The 12,325-nt window shown below is 38.9% G+C and overlaps 1 protein-coding gene across 2 annotated transcripts; it reads right to left on the bottom strand.

Annotated features, from left to right (window-relative positions):
- Positions 1 to 5,320: 5,320 nt before the first annotated feature.
- tra2a (transformer 2 alpha homolog) lies at positions 5,321 to 11,760 on the bottom strand. Of its 2 annotated transcripts, none has more exons than XM_005728762.1 (9): positions 11,589 to 11,760; positions 10,052 to 10,185; positions 9,774 to 9,939; positions 9,137 to 9,190; positions 7,722 to 7,910; positions 6,958 to 7,073; positions 6,581 to 6,718; positions 6,426 to 6,496; positions 5,321 to 6,265 (listed from the first exon to the last, which is right to left on the bottom strand). In XM_005728762.1, the coding sequence occupies exons 1-9, from the start codon at positions 11,622 to 11,624 to the stop codon at positions 6,255 to 6,257; spliced, it is 915 nt and encodes a 304-aa protein (XP_005728819.1). In that variant the 5' UTR covers positions 11,625 to 11,760; the 3' UTR covers positions 5,321 to 6,254. The 2 variants fall into 2 exon arrangements, with proteins under 2 accessions (XP_005728819.1, XP_005728820.1); XM_005728763.1 differs by lacking the exon at positions 11,589 to 11,760 and adding an exon at positions 11,479 to 11,580.
- Between the last annotated feature and the right edge of the window lie 565 nt (positions 11,761 to 12,325).

The raw sequence follows: 12,325 nt of genomic DNA, 5'->3' as shown, positions 1-12,325 counted from the left end.
CTGCAATATACGGAGAGCATAATTCAGCCGCAGTGTCTGCCAAAATGACTATAAAATTGAATCCGTGCCCCTTTAAAGCAGTTTGAGAGAAGAGCTAAGTAGAAAACTTTTATGAAGGTAGCATTCATTTTATAGCATTAGTTTCAGATTTATGCACCAAACAAGCTGGCACCCAAATGCATCTCTCTCTGCATTATAATATTAAAGTTCAGCTTTAAACCCAGCACCTTTAAAGCGAGGCTTAAACTTCATCACGTGTTCAGGAGACGCGACACAGTATACTTTAGATATGTGCTGCATGGATCTATTTTCTTTTCAGGATCGTGTGTGGGGATACAGGAGGGCACGCTTTCATTCATAAAATTGTGTTAGATGAATCGGCGTGACGGGTTAGTTAGAAGTAGCCAGAGAGCAACAATGTCAACTACAAAAAAAGTTACACAATAGCAGTAACTTTCATCTCATTCTCCTTTAAATGCATGGTGTGTGTGTTTTTTTAAAATTATTATTATTCTTTTATTTTAACTCATTGTAAGCCCGTGTTTGACTTGTGGTCGTCTTATTTTGAAAAGTATTTTAAGAAAGAGTTAGAAACGTGAGTGCAGGTGGGTGTAGTCGTCTCTGCAGCCCTGCAAGTGGCATTACAAAAAAAGAGAAGGGAACAAAAGCTTTTCTCTGGAGCTGAGGTGATGGCACCGCGTCTCTGCAGCGTCTGCTAATGAACAGGCCAAGGTGTGCGTGTCCATGTAAAGCAGGTTACAAAGGGAGTGTTGGCCCTTCAGCAACTGGCTCACAGACCGGGGCCATGGCTGACTCGGTGGGTCTATTTCTCTGCTGCTGCTGAACAAACACACCGAGCTGTCTGATTGGTCGAGAAGGCTGTCCAATCGGAGGGCCGCAAACCTGCTCCGCACTACTCCTGCTGGCTCGGCCTCAACGCGCTCATTCATTGGTTCCCCGGCTCGACTATTCTATATGAATCAGCGCGCCAATCACGCATTTCTCCCCATGTTTGCCCAGTTTGGCTTTTGTCATGGGTTGAAGCATGAAGATGTAACGAAACACGCCAGTGATTCAATCCGAGGCGCTTTGCATAAAAAAAAAATACCCTCTTTAAAACTTTCCGAGAACTTTATATTGTATTTGGATTTATAGGGCAACCCTTAAATAGGTTAAACGATAAAGGCGTGAAATAGGGTTTAAAATTCAACTTTAGGGCAACTTTCTATCGACTTTTAATCGTTTCATAATTTGTTACAAGACCTGCTCCCCGAAAAGTTTCTTATTAACTTATTAGTGAGTGCTTAGATCTCTGTAGTCTTTCTCCTGTATGGATCTATATGAGGGTTATTTAAAACCAGGGAGCTTTCCGTCGGCCTAGTTAAACTCATACAATTTTTTAAAACCCCATTTATTAGTCGTTAACCATTTCCACTCCTCATGAAATAACGAAACGCACACGGGGTCGGTGTGAATGCCAGCTCTGCCAGCTGGGCAGTGTCTCAGAGCTGGTAGTCTCACAGGCTGAATGTATAGAGACAGCAGTCATGATAAGTTGCTCTCCAGTCTCTGTCGGTTTAAATGAGCCGATGCATGGCTGCAGCCCGCGCGCGCGCGCGCGTGTGCGTGTGTGTGTGTGGCTGCAGGCTCTGCAAGAGGAGTAGTGAATGTATCGCTGAGGAATGTACAGAAGGTCTCCCCGCCCCCAGCTTCAGGGCTCCTCGCTATGGACAAATTCCATAGGGGGCAAAACTGACATAAAGTTTCAGACTAGACTGCATCCTATGTGGGAAGATTTTCTGCGGTTAATGTCGGTGTAGGAAAAGAACTGACAAAATCGATCTGTTTAATCACAGTGTAGGACATTTCTAGAGGGAAAGTCAAGGAGGGAAAGAAGGGAGGGAGATTGTTTAGGTTAAAAAAAACAGAGAGAGCTTATAGCCCAACTTTGAGCTGGCCTCGCTCCAAGATATAGTCTACGTCGCCAAGCGCAAGGCTCTTTCACAATCCTATTTAGGCTACAGAGAATCAAGGATTCTGTTTTCCGGTGAGATTGCTTTATTATGTTTTTATTTATTTATTTGTTGCGAGGCGATTCGCATCTTTGACAACATTGTCGTTCCACGTGAGTTTTAACCATTTAATCCAGTTGCTGACCGCTTCGGACAAGAGTCAGGGAAGACTGTGGTGAACGCCATGTTGAGAAGAATCTAGAGCCTTACAGTATCATTAACTAAAAGCAAACAATGTCCTTAACGATGTTAATGCAACTGCGTTTTTCTTTTTTTCCTTTTTCTGCTCCATACATGTGTTTTCTATTGTCATCAAGTGCTTTCATGTAGGCTCCAAAAGCCCTTAAAAAGGGGCATGTTTATTCCACAGATTCTGCTTTGAGATGACACCCTTCATCTCATTAGAAAATGGCGGTTTGTGCCCCCTAAAGCACATGCCAAGGAATATTTCTTGCAGCAGTTAAATGGGGATAGCCATAATCTGCTGGCAAATTAGCAAATATTCCAGAAAATATCTCTGTTATGTTCTTTTAAAAAGACGAATAATCCCAGAAAATAATCTGCTCTCTTTTCTTTCTCGCTTTCTTGTCTTACACACCCTTTTCACCCCCCCATACACAACTTAAATCTTGGGAATTTGTGTGGAAAAGTTTCTTCTTCCTATGCCATCAGTAGATGATAGTACTGCTTATATATGCTGTTGTTTTAAATGAAATAATCATCCATTTGTTTTTTTTTTGCTGGAAGAGGAGGGGAGGTTTAAAAAGCGGCCAAACGTAGCTGCCGTCACACGATTGTTTTGTTTCAGTTGGCAGCAACTGTTCCTTTATTAATTGATCTATTTTTGTAATTAAAATATTTACCAAGTAGCTGATCATTTGGTTATATTTTGAGCTTAGTGCACACCCTTCAAAGCATGGCGTTTGTAGCAGCTGTAATTAGGAATACTTATCTCTTCTTCTTTTTTCTCTCTTTTAAAAAATTGAACATCAAATGGACAAAAATGCACTTTGACGTCATAAACATTTGTTGATTTTTTTGTGTTTCATGTGAACTGAAGATCACTGCATTTTTTTAGCCCATTGTTGTGGAGCCTTTGTGTAGGTTAGCAGCACATGTTGATGCAGCAGGAAAAGTTTTCACGCAGAGTCACATGAACATTTGCAGTATATATTGCAGCTATACTGAACATGCTTTAGCATGTGGCTTTGTCTCTCTTATAGGAAACCTTCCCCTCTGGCAGCTGTTGTTTACTGGTTTCAGCACCTTGATTGATTAGTTACAGTGTGCTACGTGTTAAGAACAATTCCTTCCTTAACTCCAACCCCCCCCCAAAAAAAGCAATGCCTTGTTTTCTGAAAGAAGATGGAAACATGATTTGCTGTTATTTGGAGTTTTAACACTTTGCAATTTTGCAATGGGCTTGTGTTTGTTGTGCGAGAAAGTGCGTAACTTGATGAATCTTAAGCAGAGTAAGTTGTCCGTTTCCTCTGATTAGAAATGCAGGTGTGACTTGAAAGCATGTGAATATTGAATATTTAAAATAAAGTGATGTGATGAGCATCTGTGACTTTGAATATTTTTGTTCATTAATTTAAGTGTTTAAAAAACAAATCGTTTATGGGCATTTTCTTCAACCATCTAGCTTTTAAATATTATAGATAATAATTAACTTTTTAATTAGTGTGTGGATTCCCATTTGGGTTTAGCAGTCAGGTATAGATGCATGCAAAACATTAAAATGTTTTAAAATGGCTATTTAATTATTTTAACATGTTAATACAAATTAGACTAGTGTTTGTAAAGCAATAAAATACACTCCTAGTGTAATAAAATGTTGTTTATCTGCTGAATTTGTGGAAATCTCTTTAAAGTATGAATAGAAAAATGAATTTAACTTTCAGAAATGTAATTTTTGAAAGCATCTGCTGACTAAGATTAAGAATTTGAGATAATGGTCCAAATGAAAACAATTAAAAGAGTCCGGCAGTATTTATGTAAGACCCCAATTTCCTTAAGAACAGAGCTCACAGAAAAATAGAAATTTTTAGGTAATCAACCACTGTTAATGTATGTTATTCCAAGTAGAAGCCCAAGCTTATTGGTTAAATGCGAAGAATTCAGAAGTACCCCCATCAGTGTTCCTGCTGCCTCTTAACCTTCAGACGGTGTCCTGTACGCTGCAAGCGTCTCCTCCCAGTTTTAATCTAATCACAAAGGCATGTTAAAGCGACAGGTTGCACCTGGTGTAAACCTTGGTCTTGTTTGGTTCAGTTTTATAAAAATGAAACAGTTAAAGTATGCGTGAAGGTTCATGGAAAATTCAGAAAGTTCTACATTTTATGTAGAATCAGTGTGCTGCAATGATTTTGTTATCTTTCTCTCAAAAAAATCAGTGTAGTGTATGTGTTTAATTCTTCGTCTAAACACACTATGTTACTCTGAAGCTAGGTATATAGGTGTAATTTATGGAATCCCAATAATATCTCGCTAACCCTTAAACATATTTCCTTCTGGTTCTCGACCCCTGCCATGACACCTGGGTCATAGGACAATTTCAGTGACTAAAAAAACCCCCCCACAACTGCACATGTAACTATACAATCTAGAAAATGTCCTGGATTCTCTCATTTCCCTGCACCTGCTCTCTACGCTGAACGCTAATTTGGCTACCACAGGACTGCAGATCAGGAAACAACTGTGTAATTTGCTTCATCAATCAAATGTTTATAGGAACAAGTGTACGTACAAGTGCAAGTTCACTCATGAAAATGTGAAAGTGAATGCTCAGGCACACTTAGAGATGATATAGACGACGATAAAGTGTTGAGTTTTTGACCCTTGTGTCCTTCGAGCTAGTAGTTACCTTGGAATCATAAGAATTATGTGAATGACTAGGAATGAATGCATAACTCTGAGGGGCCCCATGACATGTCAGCAGTGATTATTAACCCCATTTGAATGAAGTGCCTTGTTATTGGTCCCATGGTCTACAGATAAAGGACCCTTCATTCCTTCAGGTTTACTTTTGTGATTATCCGCTGTGTCAAAATCCCATTTCCTCTCAATCTGTTCAAATTTTAGCTGTCTTTGTGGGGGACAGAGTGAGTGATCATGGTGGTTTCATGCATTCTGCAGGGTTGTTGTACCTGTGGCTGGTAACACCATTGTATGCAAAACAAATCTAATCATGTTGTCTCCTTTTCATTATGTAATATCCACTGTCACAACGGTGAAGAAGTTAGTGCATTTTAATGTATTACCCCTCCATGTGAACTTTGTATTTTATTAACTCAGTCGAATAAAAGTCTTGCTAAAAGCCGTTGTGTTTATTTTCCTTGGTGTCATCTTAATGAAAGTAAACTGAATGTATATTGAGGATACACTGTATTTTCAACACAAGAATACAGCAGGCGACTTTAAGTTTGTGTCGATATCTTATCGTGCACACCACCTTGGAATTCATCTTGTGTGAATCTCTTGCTTTCCCACCTCACCCACTCAACTTACAGCAATCACTCCCACCTGTACAACTAAATCCCAACTTCAATTTCATGAACATTAAGTCAGAAAAACGCCTTAAACTTTCCGCGGTTTTCATAAATTTGTATTTTCCATACAAAGAAACAACAATAAAAATAAAACAAATTGCAAAACATGATATTAAAACTCTCTGAAAACTTAAACAATGACTTCTTGACTGGGGGGGAAAAAAAATTTAACTTCTGATGTTGGTAGCACTTCATTTTAACCACCTGATTTAGTTACCATTAAAGTTATTTAGTGTCAAAATTAACACTCGCATTAATTTGTTATCTTTATACACACAGAGTGCATCATTAACACAGGCTGCAAAATCCAGTGTCATTTTTCTTTCCCCATTTTTTATACAAAGTTAACAGTGATGAGTACAAGAAATCTGATCAACCATAAGTGAGCAAAACACGCGATCCGAGCTCCAGAAAATGAAGGAGGAAGGAAAGATGGCGGTCTAATAATGAGGCAAGAGTAAGCCACAGGTGCTGATTTCTGTGCTCAAACTCAACACGGATGCATCCAAAGGTCTAAAAATTAAGACATCTATTTCATGTAAACAAGAACTACTTTAAAACTCAAGAGTTCTGCAGATATAGACATGCTTAATCAAAATGTTTCCCTCTGAAACACTTTGATGTACCACACGCAAACACACACACACACACATCAGTTATTGGAGGGATGCTGAATGTTGAAAGAAGCAACTCAGTAACGGCCTGCAAAAGACAAGAAACAACAAACATTTGTGTTAATAAATGGCTGAAGTCTGAAGTGCAAAAAGACTGATCATCATTTGACCAGAGAGTTAAGCACAAGAGATGTGTTCGAACAAGTGCAATAACCAGCTTTTTGTGCGCCACTTCTCTTCACACTTACGTGGGCTGTAGGAGCGAGACCGTGAGCGAGACCTGTATCGACTGTAGTACGGTGATGGAGAGCGCCTGCGACTGCAAAAAGACAAAAGGAACTTGAAATGCGTCTTCTGCCATATAATACTACAACACTTTGTACTCAGAAAAATTAGCGCTCACCTATATCTGTAGTCGTACTCATCATATCTGTCGTAGCGATCATAGCCGCGGTCATAATATGACTCTCTTCCCCTTCTGCTGCTGCTGCCGCCACCACCGCCGCCACCACCGCCGCCGCCACCGCCGCCACCACCATTGCTGTAAAAAATGTAAAAAAGTTAATTAATTAAAAAAATAAATACATAAAAAAAAGTAAAATGACTTCTGAGAAATTTGAGGGGGAAAAAAGCACCATGTTAAGCACAGACAATACTGCATTTAATCAGTATGACTCAGAGGTGCATTTAAGCTTCATGGAGCTTTTAAATGGAGCTCCAGTGTCATGCAGTAGGTTAAGGAAACGGGTATCTAAGATTTGACACAAATGCTGATCTTACTGTGTAGGTCGGCCCATGTAGATTCCTGGTGTAGGGGTATGGGGACGTTTAGTAATGGAATAATCCACTCTGATGCGCCTCCCATCCAGCTCCATGCCATTGGCTCGCTCCATTGCCTGGGAACACAAAAGGGAGGAGAATACAAAGATATTGTCAGACCACTGTAAGCTCTTTGGTAAAAATGTATTTAAATAATGAAGGCCCACCAATATTGCACACTGAAACCATCTATATTAGACCCCATGATTGGGTGGTGAGAGAATGTAAAGAAAGGCTGACACCTAGTGGCATATTCAAGTAATCACACCCAATTTTTAAGAAAAAAAAAAACTCTTTGAAGAATCAAATCTAAACAACTGGTAACAAAAATGGAGAACTGCCTCTTTTTGGACTTTTTGTTTTATTGGGGTAACTGTGAAATAGTCCAGAAACATTAGGAACTGTAGCCAAAACTATTTTCATTTTATGGGGTAAACATTTTTTCTTCTGGCAATTTTGATAATGTTTGTTGATATAACGAGCCTATTTCTGCCAACAATGTTTTTGTTTTAATCATTTCCATTCTTAACTCAAAATTGAGATAGGTTTCAAAATTTTTCAGTCAGATATCTAAATAACATTTTTAAAGATTTAAAATAGTAAATTAAAAAAAAAAACGAGATAACCTGAAAATACAATATTACAATAAAAATAAGTTGCTTGCATCAAGTCTGAAGACCACTGGGCATCTGATCCATAAATAACACCCTAAATATTTTTCATACCTCTTTAGAGTCTTCAAGCCTCTCAAAGTAAACAAAGGCAAATCCACGGGAGCGACCTGTGCGCTGGTCATACACCACGTTGACTCCAGCCAAAGGACCGTAGCGTGAAAACACCTCTCTCAGGTCACGCTCAGTCGTGTACAGGCTCAAACCAAACACCCCCAAACACGTGCTCGGATCAGGGTTCGCCTGGAAAGGTCAGCGATAGGGGTAAGAGTTGATGACGTAGCTTACCACATCGACCCATGTAATGGTTTGCATACAGAATATATTTAATGAATTTATGATGCCCCCCTTCACCCTCCACCACATACACACAGGATCACTTTACATACTTTATGCACAGATGCTAGAAAAAGGTCTTTCCCTAAAACCCAGCACAGAATAGAATCACTAATAAAATACACTAAATCAATTAATTTATAACTGATGCAGCTGATGCTTAATAGTTGCTTTGGATCAGTTTTGCAGCTTATGGACAAAATGCTGTTTCACCTACACTGGATACATGCTCTCACATTGTGACTTGACTTATAACTGAGGCAGTTATTGAATTGCTTTGAAGGATATAATCCATATAATTTATGTTTGTATAATGGGGTAACAAAAGATGATGAAACAGTAGCACAATAAATTCTCAGTGGGTAAACTATGACAGCTTTAATAACCCCTTAAACTGCTTTCAAAAATATGTCACAGGGAGAGCTATGTATACACACGTGCTATAAAACCTTTTCACTTGCCTCATGCTTGCTCTGTTTTGTATTATTATATGGCCTACAAATATTGAGCTTAAGAAAGCTAGTCAAACTAGTTAAACATGGTGCTGCAAGCACATGTCAGCAGATGAGGAACCACTGAAACATTACTTTTAGTGCATATGGCATAAATATATACAATATCTTTTTACTGATCTTTTTACTTTACCAGCATTTTACATTTGAATCTTTAAAGTCACTTTAAAAAAAAAAAAAAAAAAAAAGGCAGGGCACTTAGTATATCATTTGATCTGCTCAAAAATTATTGTCAAACACATATAGCACATTGTACTTTATATGCATTAAAACTGCACACACATCAGAAATCATCAATTACTGGAGCAACAAAATAAACATACAGTAAAGAAATAGTGACAGCATTTTTTTAAGTACTTAAATGTTAGTTGAGGCCTCTTTTCCACTGGAGTTTCAAAATATAACTTGATTTATTAGGTGACCTAATACTTATTGTAGATAATAAAGGTGACGCTGGTTGCAAACCAGTGTCCACATACATCAAGTTATTTGTATTTTTAAAAATTTCCCTATGATTATTTATGCATTTATACCTCATGCAGCACTGCAATGAGAGTGGTAACTTTGACCCACACACAACATTACTTCACCCCCCCAAAATATGTCAGAAGGTCCACATACCCTAACATCAGCACCACCGCCATGACTGTATGCTTCTTTTGTGAAGTCATGGCTCTGTTGATATAATGAAAGGGAGGGAAGGTTTATCAAAGGGGTTATTAAATGTCATGTCAAAGCGGATTCCCACCGCATTTACCACAATCAACTGATAACATAAAACATATTTTACACAACAATATATTTTTATAACATAACGCAATGAGAACACTTCTCTGGACTGTAAAGACTTTTAATTAAACACTTCCTGTTAAAACAGTTGTAATTCCTAATAACAATTTAAAACAAACAAACAAACATACATAATATACATACTGAAAAAATAAACCAAAATGACAAAACTGTTTTGTTGAGATTAGCCTGAAGCCTCTGGAAACATGTAGGTGCGCTAAATAAAAATGTGTCATGTGTTGAGTGAAATGTGGTGTGAAATTCACTTACAGGCATGGCCTCCTTTAAAAATAACCCCCCCAAGCATTTTGAGCGTATAAATTTTCACTTTAAGTATATCGTGCAGTATATATATTTATGTCCTCACTACTTACTAGCTATGACACACAATAACCCAGTCTTTACAAGTCTGATTGTGAATGTATACGTTCTTTACCTTTCCTTCCACAACATCTTGAGTTACACTTACCCTACTGCCGGTGTGACGGCGCCGGTTTGACATGGGGGACGTGCTCTGGCTCTTCCTGCGCCGGTATTCAGGGCTGTAGGAACGAGAACGGGACTTCCTCCGGTGGGAATAGGACCGAGAGCGTGAACGGCTGTACCGGCGGTTTGAGTGCCGTCTAGAACGAGATCTAAAAATGAAGAAGAAGTAGTGAATTCAACACAAGAGAAGATGGCAACATTTAGGATAATCAGAGTGTGTGTATGTGTGTGTGTTTTGGGAAGGGTGGGGGCCAAGCTTACCTGGATTTTGACCGAGACCGTGATCTGGACTCGGAGTGTTTGGAGACCCGGGATGGGCTCGGAGAACGAGACCTGCTCTCCGACTTGACCCGAGCTGCACTCCCACGATCCGATTTAGATGGGGAGCGTGACCCCTATTGCCATAGCAGTATGTTAACAACCTTTACTCATTCAAAATTTATTTATTTATACAAATCACAATAAGCAGTCAAATAAAATGGAAGTATCACACAGAGTACACTTATCTAAAATGTGCAGCCTATATACTGCGGGAAAAAGGGTTAGTAATCATGTAATTTCAATAAATGAACCTCTGTGTGGCATATTATTAAAATATCTATATTTTAAAAAATGTACATGTTCACCTGGACTATTAACACGGGGAAAAAAAACATGCATTTTCTTATGTTACAGAAACGGAGCATGATAAAGAAAAGACATTTTGACACAAACAATATATTTACTTAACCTAGGGACACATTCATTCTTCCAGATTCTTTACACGCTACTCCCTTCTCTGAGGATTTCTATCCTTCTTCATTCTTCTTTTTTCAGTTTTCTCATTTTCTGATTCCAGGTCTGTTTCATTTTAGCCATTACACTGCAAGCGCGTCTATCTGACACCATTCTTCCGGTACACTTCCTCCCTTTCCAGCTCTATGTTCTGTTCTGTATATGTTTTCATTAGCCTTCTTTTATCTTGAAAATTTTCTTCATCATTCTTGGATAAAACTCTTCAAATCCTTCAGGTTCAATAACCTTAATGAAAAAAGAACATTCAATGAAATTAAGATCAGAGTGTTTTAGCAAAGGAGAATATCGTGAATGAAATGAAAAGGAAAACTGAATGCATCATTACATTTACAGTGCTGCTTCATTAGGTTTGAGTAACCCAGAATTTATGCAAATGAGCAGAACAATGTAACATATGTGGGAATAAAAAGAGCTTAAATGAATTTTCTAGCAATGTTTCAACCTGATAAACCAGAGAATGAACGCTGAGAACGAAGAGTGGCTTAGGACTAACCCTCATACACTGACACAAAGCAGTACTACAGACAAAAAAAAACAAAAAAACCCGTAAGTGTGCAGAGCTATCCGCACAAAAGGACGCTAGCATAACGTAAGAGATAACTTGTGATTCCTTTCATTAACGAATGAGTCAGGTGCACTCAATTAAACTCACACTGCATGAAGCCAATTTGCACACACCAGTGTTTTAACACTGGTTATTATTTTAAGCCAACTAGCTTGCTAGCTAGCGCCTGTTAGAAGCAGCCTTGCTAGCAGAGCATTAACCTTTCACATTAAAACAGGTATTAGCATAGTTTTCTTCCGTTAACTTGAGGCATTTCTCTGCCTCTGTCTGAAAACTGTAACGCAAGCCGATGAAGCGTTGCAGGTTATTTAGAGTTAGCACACATTACCATTGGCTAGTAGTTAGTGTATCCTAACAATGTTCTTTACTGAAAGCCACACGGAAGAGAAAGGGAAGAAAGGAAGATGTCACCGATATCATTCGACGGGAACTACTTACCCGCCCTTCATAGTTTCCTTCCTCAAGGTCACTCATTGCTCGGTATAGCTAATAAAAGCAGTTATTTGGACAAAAAATAAGCAAGTGGGCTTATATGCTACGTATATTTTCTGGTCAGTAGCTAGAAGATGGCGCGTAACGTAGGTTGCTGATATGCTTATGAGCCGCAGGATCTGACGTCATCTCCCACGCCCCCCCCCCCCTTTCGACATAAAAAAAACATGGCGAACACACGGAGAAGTTGTAATGTTCTTTCACGGACCATTAGTGTCGCGGAGAAACATTAAGATGTTGTAGTACAAAGCAACGCTGCCACACAGGATAAAGTAATTTATTGTCAAGTAGAGCAAAATTTCTCATTGTAGAGAGTGAGAGTTAAGATCGTTGGAGGCAGAGTAGAGGCTACAGTCACGTGAAGAAACATGATTTAAAAAAAACATTTAAATGTTCAAGAAGGACCTGCTTTGTATTTCAGTGCTGTGCTTCTCTTTATGTCAGAGGACAGGACACAAACTTACTGGTGATCTTTTTTTAAAATCATGATGTTAATCTGCAGGTGAATTACACTTCCGCGTCAGATGTACACCATAATCGGAACCCCATTTTAACCTTACGCCGGAACCTTCTGTATAACCTGACGTACTCCTCAGGACAAACGTAACTACAGGTCAACGACTTGAATGGCGACAAAGGTTGCGGTGTAGGTATTAGGAGCTCCCGGTTGCAAAGTCAGTTGT

Source organism: Pundamilia nyererei, unplaced genomic scaffold, assembly GCF_000239375.1.
Source record: "Pundamilia nyererei isolate P.nyererei 1_Seehausen unplaced genomic scaffold, PunNye1.0 scaffold00030, whole genome shotgun sequence".
NCBI lineage: Eukaryota > Metazoa > Chordata > Actinopteri > Cichliformes > Cichlidae > Pundamilia > Pundamilia nyererei.
This window is presented reverse-complemented; position numbering and strand designations above follow the sequence as displayed.

Coding starts and splice junctions, on each gene's coding strand:
- tra2a (XM_005728762.1), bottom strand. CDS start 11,624: ATGAGTGACCTTGAGGAAGGAAACTATGAAGGGCGG. Junction 9,940..10,051: donor CGGTCTCGGTCAAAATCCAG/GTAAGCTTGGCC, acceptor CTTCATTTTTAG/ATCTCGTTCTAGACGGCACT. Junction 6,719..6,957: donor TACATGGGCCGACCTACACA/GTAAGATCAGCA, acceptor CATTTTTTACAG/CAATGGTGGTGGCGGCGGTG.